This window comes from Bombyx mandarina, chromosome 07, assembly GCF_030267445.1.
Source record: "Bombyx mandarina strain Sakado chromosome 07, ASM3026744v2".
Taxonomy (NCBI): Eukaryota; Metazoa; Arthropoda; class Insecta; order Lepidoptera; family Bombycidae; genus Bombyx; species Bombyx mandarina.
This window is the reverse complement of record NC_143214.1, coordinates 722,073-739,604: the sequence shown is the minus strand read 5'-3', so window position 1 is coordinate 739,604 and position 17,532 is coordinate 722,073. Positions and strand designations below refer to the sequence as shown.

At 38.0% G+C, this 17,532-nt stretch overlaps 2 protein-coding genes across 2 annotated transcripts; one reads left to right on the top strand and one right to left on the bottom strand.

Moving 5' to 3' along the window:
• Positions 1-3,772: 3,772 nt before the first annotated feature.
• jagn (jagunal) lies at positions 3,773-7,633 on the top strand. Its single transcript, XM_028184734.2, has 4 exons — positions 3,773-4,031; positions 4,474-4,615; positions 5,416-5,646; positions 6,196-7,633. Exons 1-4 carry the CDS (start codon positions 3,943-3,945, stop codon positions 6,325-6,327), a joined length of 594 nt encoding a protein of 197 aa, XP_028040535.1. The 5' UTR covers positions 3,773-3,942; the 3' UTR covers positions 6,328-7,633.
• A 617-nt stretch (positions 7,634-8,250) lies between these two features.
• LOC114250756 (hematopoietically-expressed homeobox protein HHEX homolog) lies at positions 8,251-17,233 on the bottom strand. Its single transcript, XM_028184751.2, has 3 exons — positions 16,701-17,233; positions 10,055-10,230; positions 8,251-9,032 (listed from the first exon to the last, which is right to left on the bottom strand). The coding sequence occupies exons 1-3, from the start codon at positions 17,134-17,136 to the stop codon at positions 8,904-8,906; spliced, it is 741 nt and encodes a 246-aa protein (XP_028040552.2). The 5' UTR covers positions 17,137-17,233; the 3' UTR covers positions 8,251-8,903.
• Positions 17,234-17,532: the final 299 nt, after the last annotated feature.

Genomic DNA, 17,532 nt, shown 5'->3' with positions numbered 1-17,532 from the left:
GGTAAATCAGAAAAACGAATTATTGACTTTGTATTCCATTGGCAGTCACAAAACTCTTCAGAACGACATCTTAGATAATAACAGGTTAACTATTAACCTTTATTTAATGCAGGTTTTGAACCGTATTCTTTGAAGGAGACGATTATATTCAAATCAATCTGTATTGACATATCATTAACATTTTTTTGTCCAAATGCACAGATTGCCACCTTTGATAATAGACGACTCAATTATACAAAATAAAACAAATCAAACAACTTTACCTCTCGCGTTCCCGCCAAAAAGTCTCTTAACCTGTTTTGATTTTAACTGTGGTAAAAAAATATGGAAATATGATCGATGTTACCAGTATTTTTTTCATATCTATACAACGGAGTTTACAATGTAAGCTACACTTTTTTTATTTTTGTTTTATTGCTTAGTTGGGTGGACGAGCTTACAGCCCACCTGGTGTTAAGTGGTTACTGGAGCCCATAGACATCCACAACGTAAATGCGCCACCCACCTTGAGATATAATTTCTAAGGTCTTAAGTATACTTACGGATGCTACTCCGGCAGCTCTTGCGGCCCCCTCTGTAGCTGTCACAGGTGGTGTTGTTTCATCCTTCTTAGTTTCTTCGGCAACGGGTTTGGAATGGATTAGCTAAATAGTCAAATTAATGTATTAAATTTATCCAACAGCTACAGAGGTTTCTAATTGTAAGCAGGTCTAATTATTATTCTATCTAATTATTATTTGATCAAAGCATAGAGAGTATTAAATAAACACGAGATTAGCAACATAAAGACGAAACTTAGCGGCCTATCTAACTTTTGTTTTATAATTTGGATGTAAGAGTCGTTTGCAAAATCTAGTGCTGGAGATTTTTGCCCTTCCCTGAGATCGCAGGCGGGAAATTAAATAATAGTAACTTCTCGGCTTAAAGAACGGATCTCATGCACGTTTCAAATCAATGCTTACCACAAAAATTAATTAATTCAGTCTTAGTATTATTTACTTATTTAGTTTTAGCATTATTTACTTAAAATTGAAGTTTAAAGTTATTACCTCAATAGCCACGAAAGCTAGAACACCGAAAAAAATCAACAGTTTCATTTTTAAGTACTTTCGAGACAGATTAAAAAATTTCACGGATCACTCGTCTTATTTATAATCGCCCTAACGTTCGTGATGGCGGAAGCAAAATAAAATTGGTTCTTTTAATTAGTGTTTATAAAACACAGCACGAACAATTAAAAAATCTTTTTTCTTTTATGTTGATTGTTTTGAAATTATCGATATGACGATGACTAATTGGTTATGCGTTGCGAATTGACGGAAATCAACGATACTTTATGAGAGTAGGCACATTTCAATTTATAATTAATATCACGTGTATTAATAACGGTGTTTCCCGAGCGCTATGACATGTCCTTCTTTAAAAGAGGCTTGTGGAGAGTATTAAGCGGTAGGCAGCGGCTTGGCTCTGCCCCTGGCATTGCTGAAGTCAATGGGCGACGGTAACCACTCACCATCAGGTGGGCCATATGCTTGTCTGCCTACAAGGGCAATAAAAAAATGACTCTTGGCGTGTAGCGTAACATAATTATATACTCTCTTTTTGAGTTGTACAGCTGGATTATTTATAGAAGGAACCCTTGAATTTCGTGTAGTGGCCCTGTTTAGATGAAATCGTTGTCGAACTTTAGGGTGTCGTGAAAAATGCCGTTCCATTATCTACATACTACTTATAATGAGTGATTGTTGGGGGTATTATTATACTCTAGACGCGTCCTTACGGATCCATCAGATCCAATAACTCCTGCATTAGACGCCTGCAGCTCTAACACTAGGAGCAGGCTTAGGGATTCTGATAATCGTACTGGTCGAACTCGGCAAAGAGTTCGACGTGCAACCTAATTTTCGCAGAGTTTCTCGTCGGAATCTCCCAGCGGGTCGCGATTCTGATCCGGTAGAAGATGAATTCATGAAGCAGCTGCTCTTGAGTTGTTAGTTCTCCTTCGGAGGCGCTCGGGCAGCTGTTAGCAAATTCCACCCCTCCTGGCTGAGCCTTTACTCGCCTACCTGTCCTGGTGAAACTGGAAAGGCCTCTAGGCCAGCAGTAATCACTCATTCAAAAAAAAAAAAACAACATGAATAAACTAATGAAACATGTATATGTATAAAACTGTCAAGGTACATTGACTTTCCTTCGGTCACAAAGTCTTTAGTTGAGCCGAGGGTCGTGGATTCGTTCCCACATTGAGCAAACATTCATGTGATGAACAGGTTTCTTTGCCTGGATGCTTATTTTCTATATATGTATATATAAACGTATATGAGTATGTTTGTCGGTCTCTAGTGCCCATAACACGGAATTCTAAATTGGGGCCGGTTTACCGTGCGTGATTTGTTCTCAGTATATAAAAAAATGTCTCGAGTTGGGTGGCGGCATTTCAAGTTTTGATGTAGTGCGGAATTATAAGTCGTCTTCCCACTAGTAATTATGGATGAATTCAGCGTTAAGCCTAAAGGCTAAGACCTAAAGGCTAAGGCCTAAAGCCTAAAGGATAAGACGGCCGGTGCATTCGTATATAGCGATGCAATGGTGTTCGAATCCCGCAGGCGGGTACCAATTTTTTTAATGAAATACGTACTTAACAATTTTATTGTTCACGATTGACTTCCACGGTGAAGGAATAACATCGTGTAATAAAAATCAAACCCGCAAAATTATAATTTGCGTAATTACTGGTAGTAGGACCTCATGTGAGTCCGCACGGGTAGTTACCACCGCCCCGCCTATTTCTGCCGTGAAGCAGTAATGCGTTTCGGTTTGAAAGATGGGGCAGCCGTTGTAACTACATATACTGAGACCTTAGAACTTATATCTCAAGGTGTGTGGCGCATTTACGTTGTAGATGTCTATGGGTTCCAGTAACCACTTAACACCAACCACTTAATAGATGAGTAACTTGCAATTTAGTAGGTAGGTATATCTACATTTTCAGAAAATAGTGCTGAAGTCGTTCGTAGATACATATTGAATATTGTGTGTTGGCATTGATCTTTCTCTAATGTGTAATAATAAAAGTAAGTAATGTACTATTTCTATGGTGTATTTTAATACATAATATCTGAATTTAGAGGACCAAATTTATCATCCACCACGGTTTTTACTATGCATAAATTAGGAAATCTTATTTTGCAGGTTTGTGCATTTCCCCCTCTATAACTTAAGGGGCTATTCCAACTACTCACAGACTGGGTGCAACGCATTCACATCCGTTCAAGTGTAGCACCCTGTTAGGGAAGAATTTCCCAAAGGGATACGGTGAAAAGATACTCATCACTTTATTTCATAAGCTATATATATAGGACAAATTTTGTGAACTCGCGCTTTAGGCCGAGCCTGCTTTATGACACACGAGTCTTCACGCATCTAGTGATTTTTATCATTTCCGGCATAAATGCTTTAGATTAAAAAACACGCTACACTTTTGAGTTAGCGTAACACCAATTACCTAAAAGCAAATAATACATATTATCTTTGTTTTTATGAACGATATCGAAATAAAGATGCCAAACACCGTAAATAATTTTTTAAACTAACATTCGATGATATAAATAGCAATATTCTAAGTATACTTACTTAGAGTAAGTAACACTCTAAGTGTGTAAGCTTTTCTTAAAATTATTATGATTTAGAGTATAAAGTTAATTTTTTCTAGAGATTTTGCGTCTTATGGAACGTTTTGATAATATTGAGAAATGACAACTTGGCACACGTTTTGACATTTCCTTTCTAGTTGACAGATTTGAACAAGATGGGTAGAAAAATCCGAAAATAAAAGCGAAATTAAAGAACCCTAGCCAGGATTACTTGAATGAGACGCAGTGTGTGGCTGCACTATACAACGGGATAGTTTTTTGTTGTTTTGTACTTATTTTTAGTCAGAAAATGGCTTCCCGCGGTGGTGTTATGGTGACGGGGACAAATGGGGCTGATTTTGAACATCGTGAAAAAGTAGCCATACAGTATCACATAAGGTGAGAATAACATAATATTCATGACTCAAATTAGAGCTGAAATCTTAACTAAACCATTACTTAAATTAAAATATAATGGTAATTGTTACTTTTAGTTGGTAAGCAGTTCTTGTCAACTTATTTTTAGCTGAAAGCAGTCGATAGCGAATTATGGTTGCGCGCCAATTATTTGAATATGGAATTCATGGTCGAGGTTACAATGTGTTGATAAATAAATCTAAATACGTTGTACTTTTTTAAATTGTGTTCTACTGTCCACTGTCACTAAAGATTATAGTTCTCCAAAAATTCTGCAATTTCTGCTCTTCACTTATTGTACCCATAGCAGATTCAGTAATATAAATTTTTAAAAAATTGTCACATGTACTAAAGGTCAATTTCAACAAATATTGTTGTTGAAGCAATAAATGATTATTGATAATTTGTATAAAAATATTTTCAGTGCACTTAACAAATCTCGCCTCAAGTACTGTGTGTTCTTCCACCACATACTGTTCCTCGGGATGATGGCAAAGCTCTCTGCAGATGTACTTGACAAACTTGACATATTTATACTTGAAGTTGAAGAGTTGCAAATTCCACCGGTATGTTGATTTATGCTTTAAACAGGTAGATGCTTTCTATGGCTCACCTTGTGCTTAGTGGCTACAGAAGTCCATAGACTTCAGAAGGTGAATGTCTTTACCAACCTTTAGTAATAATTTTTTTATTTTTTTATTGCTTAGATGGGTGGACGAGCTCACAGCCCACCTGGTGTTAAGTGGTTACTGGAGCCCATAGACATTTACAACGTAAATGCGCCACCCACCTTGAGATATAAGTTCTAAGATCTCAGTATAGTTACAACGGCTGCCCTACCCTTCAAATCGAAACGCATTATTGCTTCACGGCAGAAATAGGCAGGGCGGTGGTACCTACCCGTGCAGACTCATAGAGGTCCTACCACCAGTAATTACGCAAATTATAATTTTGCGGGTTTCATTTCTATTACACGATGTTATTCCTTCACAGTGGAAGTCAATCGTGAACATTTGTTAAGTACGTATTTCATTAGAAAAATTGGTACCCGCCTGCGGGATTCGAACACCGGTGCATCACTAGATTCGAATGCACCGGACGTCTTATCCCTTAGGCCACGACGACTTCAAAATTAATTTAGTTGAAGCTTCAATTCTATTGTATAAGAGTTGTCTTACCCTTCAAACTGCAATGATAGACTGCTTTGCAGTGAAATAAACAGAATGGTGAACCTACCACCAGTAATTAAGCAACTCTATAAGGTTTTGTGCATTTGTTTCACATATTATTCCTTCATTATGCAAACGGTATGCAACAACAACATAGTGGTATCACAAAACACATTTGTTAAATTTAATTATTTCAGCCCCTCTGGTGGGAATACATCTGGTGCTTGTCATTGCTACTCTCGTTTCTTGGTCTATCAGCAATCAAACGTAACAACATACGTCACCTCCGGCAGTATGTTTATGGCATAGTGGCACTGGGATTCTGTCCGTTATTGTACTGCGTATTGTACTACTGTGGGGATGTTTGGAGATATTTGTCACATGATGATGAAGATGATAGTTCTGAGGTGGATATAGAACTGTGGCAGGTGAGTTCTGAATACACAACCGCATGATGAAATTAAAAAATAGTACCTATATTATTATTTTTTATTGCTTAGAGTGGATGAGCTGATGGCTCATCTGGTGTTAAGTAGTTACTAGAGTCCATAGACATCTACAATGTAAATGTCGCCATCCACCTTGAAATATGAGTTCTAAGTACAACAGCTGCCTCACCCTTCAAACCGAAACCCATAGGCAGGGTGGAGGTACCTACGCGTGCAGACTCACGAGATGTCCTACCTCTAGTTATTACGTAAATTATTATTTTACGGATTTTTATTACACTATGTTATTCCTTCACTATGGAAGTCAATGGTGAACATTTCTTAAGTATGTATTTCATTACAAAATTTGGTACTGCAGGATTTGAACACTAACGCTGCATTACCAAATATTAATGCATCAGACGTCTTATCCTTTAGGCCGTGACGACTTTTTTAACTTATAAAAATAAACAAACAATTTGACATCAAGCTTGTTTTTGTTGGATAACTCACTCAGTAAGACTACAATAACCTTTTTTTATTTTTCAGGGTTACCCCTATGGCCTATTATGGTATGCCTTCGTGCTATTAGCATCACAAGTACATTTTTTCCAACTGTACTTCTCGTTTAATTTACTAAAAGCTTGGCGAGCTCGAGGAGCCCTCAGGAAATCAGATTAGAACTGTATCTGGTTAAAGCAATATTGTTTGTGTCTAGCACACTGCCAGTGTAAAAGTGTTCTTATGTGGGGATTGAATTATTGTTTGTGATAGAACTTATATAATATTCACCATTCAACAATTGTTATAAAAATTAATTGAGACTTCGAACTTTATGTCTCGATGTGGGCGGTCGGATTATACTAACAGAGAAATAAAAATAAGTTTACCCGGTTGTAGAGCCACTTGCCTATCTCACATCAATGTGACTTAGATAGATTGAATAAGAATTGGTAAAAGGCCTAAATTTGAATTTTATTAAAGAAACTAGTTAAGGCTTGACTAGTGATGAAGTAGTAGAAGCAATCTGTATTTGTTTTGTACAATATATGTAAAATAAAATATATATCAAGTTAAGAATGATATATATAAAATTACAACAAAAATGTATTTTATGATATGTATCCAATGTTTGGTAACATTCAACGTAATGTTTTATCTGATTACACGTATTATCATTTTAAGCCAGGTAATTATATGATCTGACTGTTATACATATTGATAGTGTTATTAATTAGAGATAGATAAAGTTGACTCAGCTTTCCTACACATTTGTTATAAATCGTTCCTGTTTGAATCGTAGGAATAGGAAGTGATTATCATTTGAAGGCATGAGCGGATGAAGTGGTTAAGTACCATATTTAAGATTTTTGAGTTTTTACGTTGAATGAAGGTGTTATGTGCCTATAAACAATATTAGACCTTAAAACTCCGGGCGTAAAGGCTACTTTTAGAAAGCTATATATCGACGCTTGAAAGGCAAACGTGACTAAGCGACAATAACAGCTTTGTACATAGATGATAGGCAATAACCATATTCGATGCGCAAAAACAAAAAAAATATTTCTAGGTCTATTTATTAAAGTCATTTCAATCCTACAGCTAAATTCGTTAAAATATTATTTGTTTTCAGGTGTTTCAACTTTAAATTGTCTACTGTAAAGTTCACGCATTGTCGCTTAGATACGTTTGCCTTTCAAGCGTCGATATGAAGAAAAAGTAAAAGTAACAATAGTTTGTTGTCCGTTTTCTCCAAATTAAGTAATTGTATCATATCCCCTCCATCCACTCATGTCTTCAGTTAAAGAACTCGACACAAACAATGATTCAAATCTCTCGCAGCGCGTTCGCCGTCCTGTAGAACTCCGAGTGAAAAGATTTCATATAATATAAAAGATGATTTTTATTTGTTAAGTTTTCTTTTGTAAAAACGTGACCCGAAACGAGTTTATAAATACTGTAATTAATATATTGTGTACTGTTTGTAGTGATGCGTTTTAATTTCAAATAATTTAAATATATTTATTTACTAGCTTTTGACTTCGTCCGCGTGCAATAGTTCACAAATAATGATTTATTTTAGAACAAATTTGGGTAGCATAAAAAACGTTATAGTGAGCCAACCTTAACATATAGACATATGCTGTCGCGGACTTTTCTTTAGATCTTTTAAAGGGGAACAATTCTGTCATACATTATTTTAACGAAACTTTAACCGTTTACACAGCGCACGCAGCGGAGGCTCTCAAAAGGGAAAAAAAGCCCCGATTTTGAAACATTCTTTATTGGTGCTCCGCTTGTATTGGTCTTAGCGTGATGTTATAGCCTTTCTCGATAAATGGGATATCTAACACTGAAATAATTCAAATCGGACCAGTAGTTCCTGAGATTAGCGCGTTCAAATGTTTTATAATAAAAAAAAAAACGCATAATGGGTTAGCCGAAATGCAATTGACATCTTTTTTTTAGTGGTACCCTCAGAATGTTAGGCCAACGTATCACATGTTGACACAATGTGACCGTCACGACGTCAATCATTAATCAAATTCATTAAAAAAATAAACCAAAATCTATTATAATATTTTATTATAATTAATTCTTACTTCTAAATACTTAACATGTTTAACTACCCGAGGGGGCACAAGCGAGAAGGCGGCTTCACTCGGGCAATCTCACTGCATACATACAGGGTGTGTTTTTTACATTGGGTGAATAGGCTAACGGTCCACGTGGTCCACAGGAATCCGCAGACTCCCGACGTGGATGTCAGCGCCCATCATTAAACATGAGGTCGCAGTCTCGTTTGTATCGTAAGCCTGCCGCCCGCCCTTCTAATAAAAGTTATTTGATACAGCATCTGCCCCACGGTGTCAAGGAAACGTCAGGGACGTCCCCAGGGTAGTTTCGCGTCACATTACTCCCTATACAGTATCCTTCAACCACTATTTTATACGTGGCTTTGTCAAGTATTTTTTTTTTATGGATGAGTGATTACTGGTGGCTCAGAGGCCTTTCCAGTTTCACCAGGACAAGTGGGCGAGCAAAGGCTCAGCCAGAAGGAGACCTGACAACTCAAGAGCAACTGCTTCGCGAATGAATCTACCACCGGATCGGAATCGCGACAGGTAATGTTGTATTCGGCTTGGGTTACAGTAGCGATGTTGATTGCCATGCCGGGAACGACTGCACCCTTTGTGACGTCACGTGTCTACGTGCCCGGTCCCGAGGGGGGTATCCCGTCGGTCTGTCATTCGTAGTCATTCGTCATCAGCGATGTGGACCTCGTCATCGGAACCCTCGTCTGCGGTGGGCGGGCTGCCGGCGTCAGCCGCGTCCGGCGTGGTGCGACGCCACTTGGCGCGCCTGTTTTGAAACCACGTCTTTACCTGAAAAATAAATTTTGCTATTGAAATTTTACAGGCATTTTTAAAATGTATCTATATCTATTTATTTATTGCATAGCCGGAGCATTGCAGGAGCCCAGACATCTACAACGTAAATGCCGCCGCCCACCTTGAGATATGAGTTCTAAGGTCTCAGTACAGTTACAACGGCTGCCCCACCCTTCAAACCGAAACGCATTAGTAATAATTTGGTAAAGGGTGGTGGTACCTACCCTTGCGGACTCATAAGAGGTCCTACCATTAGTAAAAAGCTAAGATAAGCTTGTTCGAAGACGGACGAACTAATCTTAAAAAGAACATAACCAATTTCAAAACATATTAATATGATTGTTTTCGATAGGTATTGCGAATGATTTTGTTTCGATTGTAATCAATCGATATAGTAAGTTATCAAGTTGTGCACCAAATATTGATTTTATTCATGATTTATGATAACGGTTTTTTTTGTTGTTTAGGTAGATGGAGGAGCTCCCGGCCCGCCCGGGGTTAAGTGGTTACCTTAACCCGACATCATCAACATAATTGCCGCCACCCGCCTTGAGATATGAGTTCTAAGTCTCAGTTTTTATAGTACAAAGACTGCCTTGCCCTTCAAACAGAAACGCATTACTGCTTCACGGTATAAATAGGTGGGGTGGTGATACCTACCCGTGCGTACCTACCCGTGTGGACTCACAAGAGGTCCTACGACCAATGATTACGCAAATTATAATTTTGCGACTTTGATTTTTATTACACTATGTTATTCCTTCACCGTGGAAGTCAATCGTGAACATTCGTTGAGCAAGTATTGCATTAGAAAAATGGGTATCCGCCTGCGGGATTCGAACACCGGTGCATCGCTACGTACGAATGCGCCTGGCGTCTTATCCTTTAGGCCACGACGACTTCATAGTAACCAACCAGGGTTGAGTAAACCAACATATAACGAACTACAAAGAACTCAAAATGTCTGCCTGTGTTTTTTCACACCGTCTCATCTCGATAATGATCGCAACATTCACCTGTCTGTCACTAAGCCGCAAGGTTGTGGCCAGAGCTCGTCTCTCGTCTGGACTGAGATACTTGCTGGCGTTGAAGCGACGCTCCAAGGCGCCTGTCTGAGCGGCCGTGAACCGAACTTGGCCACCTTTCCTCCGCCCCCCCAAACCCCACCACGGATTACAGCAATTCGAGGGCACTGGAATACAAATGGAATTTATTAAAGTTTCCCTACGAATTCGTCGTGGCCTAAAGCACAAGACGTTTGGTGCATTCGTATAGAGCGATGTGACAATACCGATGTTCGAATCCCGCAGCAGCTACCAATTTTTTCAATGAAATGTTCACGAAAGACTTCCACGATGAAGGAATAACATCGTGTAATAAAAATCAAACTCGCAAAATTATAATTTGCGTAATTACTGGTGGTAGGACCTCTTGTGAGTCCGCGCGGGTAGGTACCACCACCCTGCCTATTTCTGCTGTTAAAGCAGGTTACTTTTCGGTTCGAAGCAGCCTTTGCACTGTAAAAACGGAGGCCTTAGAACTCATATCTCAAGTTGTGTGCCGACATTTACGTTCTAGATGTCTATGGACTCCAGTAACCAGTTAACACCAGGTGGGCAGTGCGATCGTCCGCGATATAAGCAATAAAAAAAGTTTGGAATCCAAAGAAAAAAAACTAAGCTCATGTGAGTTCGTTTTGTTATCTGTTTATTTGTCTGTTCGAAGCTTACGACTGTTTTGCTCAGGGATGGTTACAGACATCAAGTTATACCTAATTAGTATTAGGTTATTATGAGGTCTATCTACGTCAGAGAATTATGTTTGCAAGGATTATGAAGTAATTGGTATTTTCTTAACGAATATCCATAGACAATATTTTTCAGAGTTTTATTACTATGGCATAGATGAAATAAAATAGATATGCGATACAACACATGTGTGTACAGCAACAGTAAGAAGCCTGATATAAATTACATTACTCATTACGTACAAAGAAATTGTGGTAACGGAAGACAACGATCGATAAAAGGAAATCTTTATTAAAAAACTGTGTTTTTTTCGTATCAATTAATCTTATCGACAATACAAACAATATGGCTTGTTTTCGTTATATTTTTACATTATCTGTGAGTTTTTGGCCTAAAAAGTTATCGTGCCGTTCTTATGTAAACGAAAAAGAACTTTTTTTTTAAATTTTCTTTGTATTTTAAATTTTCAGAAGCTGCCATTGGCAACCGATTATTTTGCTCCGAGTCCTAAAATATATCAATCGATATCGTAGCTAAGCTATATAAGCAATCTACATTACATTAAATTTTGTAGAAAAAGTTGGAACCTGAATCAAAGTTCTCTTCAAACTACGCTACGTTTGAAAAAACTCGGCAGCGGAGATATTTGAATAGCTAGTTTTAAGTAATTAGCTGGAAATTGGAATAGCCCTTAAGATTACCAGCGAATAGTCAGGAAAAAAGTAATCTCCAAGTTAATTTTTTTTAAACTAAAAATGCTAGCTCTTATAGCAAGACGAACTAAAAATTAAAATAGTCATTTCTTTTTTATCTTGATCCCTTTATAACGACTTTGGTTCAAAGTAATAATACATATTATTATTTCCATTTAAATGTGTGCAAATATTCAAGTTAACTATAAATCTCGAAGTTGGTGAAAAGTATACTTAGATTCCGTTAAATAATAGTATTATATAAATAATCAGTAAACACTGGGTGGGTCATCAGATGCTTAGTACTGATATCGTAAATAAAAATAAAACGTAAAAAATATACCTAATTACGTTTAATTAAAGTTTCCCTTTAGTTGACACATCACCCCTAAGTGTACCTAATTCTACGGATGACTTAAAGATCTATAATAATGCCATAGATTATAATATTTTTATAGTTCTAATACTTCAGATGCACGAGAAGCGCGGAACAATTTTTTTTTATTGCCTTTGTTGTCAGACGAGCATACGGCCCACCTGATGGTAAGTGGTCGCCGTCGCTCATGGTCATCAGCAATGCCAGGGGCAGAGCCAAGCCGCTGCCTACCATAAAGTACTCTCCGCAAGCCTCGTTTGAAGAAGGACATGTCATAGCGCTCGGAAAACACCGGATCGGATTTAATGAAGTGATTTATAATCACCCGAAAATTACCTAACGTGTGATTTAGATGTACTTATTATATAAAAGCAATTGAGTACACGAAATTTTTCGTTATCGTAATAACATAGTTGACAGCATAAAAATCGTTACATATTTCAAAAAAAATTATCGCACCAATCGATAGCAATAATTGATATGTATTCGTTTCTATATTGTATGTGTATTTAAAATGATAAAATATTATCTGTTCATGGATTAGATTCTTACGGAGCTTATAAAAAATAGTTACACGATTTAAAAAAAAAGTAACATTGAGATTTAACTTTTTTTGAACAAAATATGTAACAAAACGCAAGAATATTTTTCATTAACACGCGATTTTGAAGATATTTCTTCTTTGATTTATTTAGAATCATTGAGCGGAATTATGTAATTCCGCATTTAGTTTCGGTTAATTTTCACTCATTAAAAGATCAGAGTTTCATTGGTACTTCGCAGAAAGTATTCCGAGTCAGAATGGTCGTAGACCTCCTGAAAATCTTTTTTATAGCTCTCCAAGGTATGAAATACTTAGTTATCACTTATGCCAGAGGTACCGTTAACGAGCTGCCTACGAGTGAGGAATGTTTTCAAGCCGCGTTTGAAGAAAGACACGTCATAACCCATGGGAAACAAGAGGAGTACCACGAATTCACTTTGCAACAATTAAACTAGCGTCGTGTGTGTGTGATGTCACTTAGATTTGTCACTTGAGACTCTTATTTCTTCGATGAGACCGAGGCCATGGCATGCCTGGTGCAAAGGGGTTATTGGAGTGCCGCGTGACAACATGGATGGTAATTAGAGGGCAGATAACATTTGTGGAAACTAATCAAGTTCTAAAACCACCCACAACGCACTGGTTTTTATTTTACTATGTGTTACGTGATTAAGTAAAAAACAAAGTTTTTTATCAAATTTTAGTTTCCTTTTTTTTACTTACATATTATGCTTATTTTTTTCAAAATTAGAAAAATGTTTTGTTTGAATTAAGCAATGTGCAATTTAATTTATGAAAATGGGTGCAATTATTTAAGTGGCACACGCATCCGTTTTTATTGTGAAATACTTATTGTCAAAAACAAGTCATACTTGTACGCATTTACAACTCACGATAAATACGATTACTTACATTTTTAGTTTAGCGATCACAATTATATGTATTATCCTATTTTATTAGTATATGAGTAATATTGTTTTAATCTGAACCATAAATAAAATTTTCGAATCACCAGTCAATTATGTTATATAATCCTTTATGAGTTTACTTCCACGTGATTTATTATCTCGATGTTGACAACTACAGCTGGCAATACCAATACCTACAAAGACAGTGCATCACTCGCTACGGAACTAGATGACTTTGTATTTGCTAAAGAGGGAAGATTAACTGAAAGTGGCAGAAAGGCCGCGCTAAAAACTTTTTTTGTGATTCAAATATTACTGGTCAGTCAAGTCAGGTGAGCAAGCAAAGGCACAGCCAGGAGGGGTGGGATTTGGTAACAGCTGCCCGAGCGCCTTCGAAAGAGACCTAACAACTCAAGAGCAGCTGCTTCGCGAATGAATCTACTACCGAATCGGAATCGCGACCCGCTCAGAAGATCCGGCGAGAAACTCAGCTGATGCATGGGTTAGGCTGAAGGACTAAGGACTAACGCTTGTTCGATAAAGTCCACAATTAAAAGACATTTATCTATATTTGGAGTGCACATTCTGGTCTGTAGGTGAGATAGCCGTTGGTATAACAGACCTGGGACTTTGAATTCGTCTCTCGATGTGGGCAGGAACAGCTGTATTATAGTCCAGCTCTAATAACGTAAGATTATGGCTGTGATTTCATCTACCCGTGTACCTCAATAACACATTTCAAGAAGTATCATTCAAAACAATGCGGGATACCATCATTGATTTTTCACTTTAGAAAGAAAAACGGATTTACTGTCATACTGGTCATACCTCTTGTGAGTCCGCCCGGGTAGGTACAACCACCCTGCCTATTTCTGCCGTAAAGCAGTAATGCGTTTCGGTTTGAAGGGTGGGGCAGCCGTTGTAACTATACTTGAGACCTTAGAACTTATATCTCAAGGTGGGTGGCGCATTTACGCTGTAGATGTCTATGGGCTCCAGTAACCACTTAACACTAGGTGGGCTGTGAGTTCGTCCACCAAATTAAGCAATAAAAAAAATTAGGTTTTGATACTAGATAATAGTCGATACGCAAGCTAAATAGCTGTAGTGAGATAAGTAAATATGTAATTGGGTTAGAGAAAATCCTAAAATTCTTAGTTTTCTGGAAGACATTGGTTTTGAGGGAAATACTGAGAATTATTATAGGTTTTTTTTCAATCAGAAATCAGTCTGCTTTTTATGCGCCGAACAATGCCCTAACGTGTTATAAAGCTTACTCTATCTACTCTAATTGTAAATTGTATCGCGAATCATGTTACCGGATATCCTGTGTACTCAAGATATCAATGACACAACTTTCTGATAACTCTAGTTTTTCGAGTAAATGGATGATGCTTATCGTTCTATAGTAAAATAAAGTCGAAATGGGCATCGGTTGGAAAGCCTCCAATTTCGACGTTATTGTATTTTAGAGTTGACACTGGACAGCAGCCGATAGTGAAGCTATTAGTCTCGGTACTCTGAAAATACGATTGGAGGATCTGACCCTTCCGAAGGCCACCCTGTATACAGCCTAACAGAGCGGGCATTAAAGTCGTCGTGGCCTAAAGGATAAGTCGTCCGGTGCATTCGTATCTAGCGATGCAACGGTGTGTGCGGAATTACTGGTGGTAGGGGTTCGTTTTCAAATTTGGGGCCAAAGGTGAGTTATTTGATTTAATTCTCATAGCCTGTTACCGTAATTGTATTGTACAGTAAATTTGTTGTCATGACAACAGGCACGTGGTCCTATAACGATATATTCGTGAACACTGTTAAATTAGGAGTTATACTTTAAAAACTACCTCAAATCTCATTCGTATCACTGGTTCAAAATTCAAACTCTAACTTGTTTGCTATTTTCAATAATGCAATAATATAGGAAAACTAGCTGGATATTAGAACATTATTAAAAACAAAAGAAGCACGATTTCTAAGCTTTTTAAACAAGTTCCTATTGAAATTGTCATCCGTGTTGGCGTTATCAAATGCGTAAAATGAAAATTATATAAATGAATATTATATAATATTATCAATAAATGAGTGATTGGCTTGCTTGTGATGAAGCATTTTTTTATTCTGAGCACGCCTAAATATAAAAAAATGGAAAATTAGAGAAATTTTAAATTCATGAAATCGTTACTTTTTTGGCCGCGAAATTGAAAACGACACTAGGACTTCTTGTGAGTCCGCACAGGTAGGTACCACCACTCCGCCTATTTCTGCCGTGAAGCAGTAAGACGTTTCGGTTTGAAGGGTGGGGCAGCCGTTGTAACTATACTGAGACCTTAGAACTTGTATGTCAAGGTGGGTGGCGCATTTACGTTCTCTATGAGCTCCAGTAACCAATTAACACCAGGTGGGCTGTGAGCTCGTCCACCCATCTAAGTAATAAAAAAAAGACAATCTGATGTCTTCGGTAAGCACTTAACATTCGACTTCACCGTCCATGTAGAGAGAACTCATTATGTTGTTAACGCATAGGTCCTTGGGTTCACTTGGTATACAAAGCTCACGGGATTATGAAAAAAGTTATTAGATCATTGATTTTTTTTCCTACCTATACCATTTCAGCGTAGCCTTAACTAGTAGGTGAGCTCAAAAGGCTCAAACCTGATATCGTTGCTAACACTGGCCCTAACGAGAGCAGTTCTTCAGAGAATCTACCACCGCATCGGAAACGCGACCCACTGAGAAGATCCGGCGAAAATCACAGTGGGCAGTGTCTATAGGTTAACCTATTCGCCGAGCCCTTCGATGCAAGCGACGGGTTCGACGAGAACGATGACCGGTGCTTGGGGTACCTAAAAGCACCGTTAGTGGATCGGGAGGTTCCGATATGGCGTGTTTTGGGTGACGTCGACTGCTTTCCATTCGGTCCGCAGGATCGGGAATGTAGTTGTTACCAGCGGCCACGATCACAGGGTTAGATAGATTATTAGATAGATGATAGGGTTAGATAGATTAATAAATCCTTCAATAAATAAGTATATATAATAATATACTAGTTTATATGAATGCATTCTTTTTACTTTAAAAAAATAAACGTTCATTTGCTTCTAACGAAGGACGCCAGATGGCGTTAGTTGTTTCAATTGTTTTGATGTTCGTTTAGTTTCTCATAATGCAGTTATATTTAAACAATACAATTTTAGTATACAAAGACAATCAGATCAAAGTTTTGTTAAGTACGAAGTGACAAAATTACTAGTGTAAACAAACAAAGATAAAATGAATTAAAATATGAACACAAAAAATTCGCGAGATTTATCTTTGGAAAGTTCTTTACGTATCTACTACATATTTTTTTCTTAACGTTTGTTTCCATAGCTAAATGAAATTCGTCCATAATTACCTCTGTCGAAGCCGTATGCTTGTCGTAACGTGTACGGGTGTGAAAAAAATCTATTCGCAGCCAATTGATTCCTTATTAAATGGTTGTTGTTTAGCACCGCGTCACTGTAGTATGCCAAACGGGGTTCCAAATACAGCGGGTCCTTCCGATGCGGCCACGTCAAGTTCGGTTTGATCGGCGTAGGGTGTAACGGATACGAGTTTCTCCTCTGCTCGAAGGCTATTCTGTCGATTTCCATTTCATTTCGAACCTCACAAGCCGCGTTGAGACGGGCCGCGTTTTCGTGATTCGGTTTAGTTTTGTTTTCGCTGGGTTGCGTCTTCGTGCACGTCAAAGGCTTCGTGGGTTCGTTTCTGAATGGCGCGTAGGGCTTTGTTCTCACGTCCTGAAGGATGTCGTCGATGAGAAAGGATTTCCTTTGCTTACAAGCGCACATGATGCCCGCCGTACGTGTACTGCCGAATCGTTCGTTATCGATGTGTTAAAAATTATCAGTACAAGCTCGGTAATTGATAGCTACTTATTTAATGGACATGTATAATCTGTGTGCTGATTAAAACGCTGCTGATGTGTACTTAGGATTGACTGGCGACGAAGCGAGTTTATGATCGTGCGAAGGGCGAACATCAAGTTTTTTTTTGTTGTTGTTGAGAAAATAAGATTCTTTTCACCTGTAGATTTTCTTCTGTGTTCGTCAGTCGATTTTTTTTATTGCCCTTGTAGGCAGACGAGTACATGGCCCACCTGATGGTGAGTGATTACCGTCGCCCATAGACTTCAGCAATGCCAGGGACAGAGCCAAGCCGCTGCCTACCGCTTAATACTCTCCACA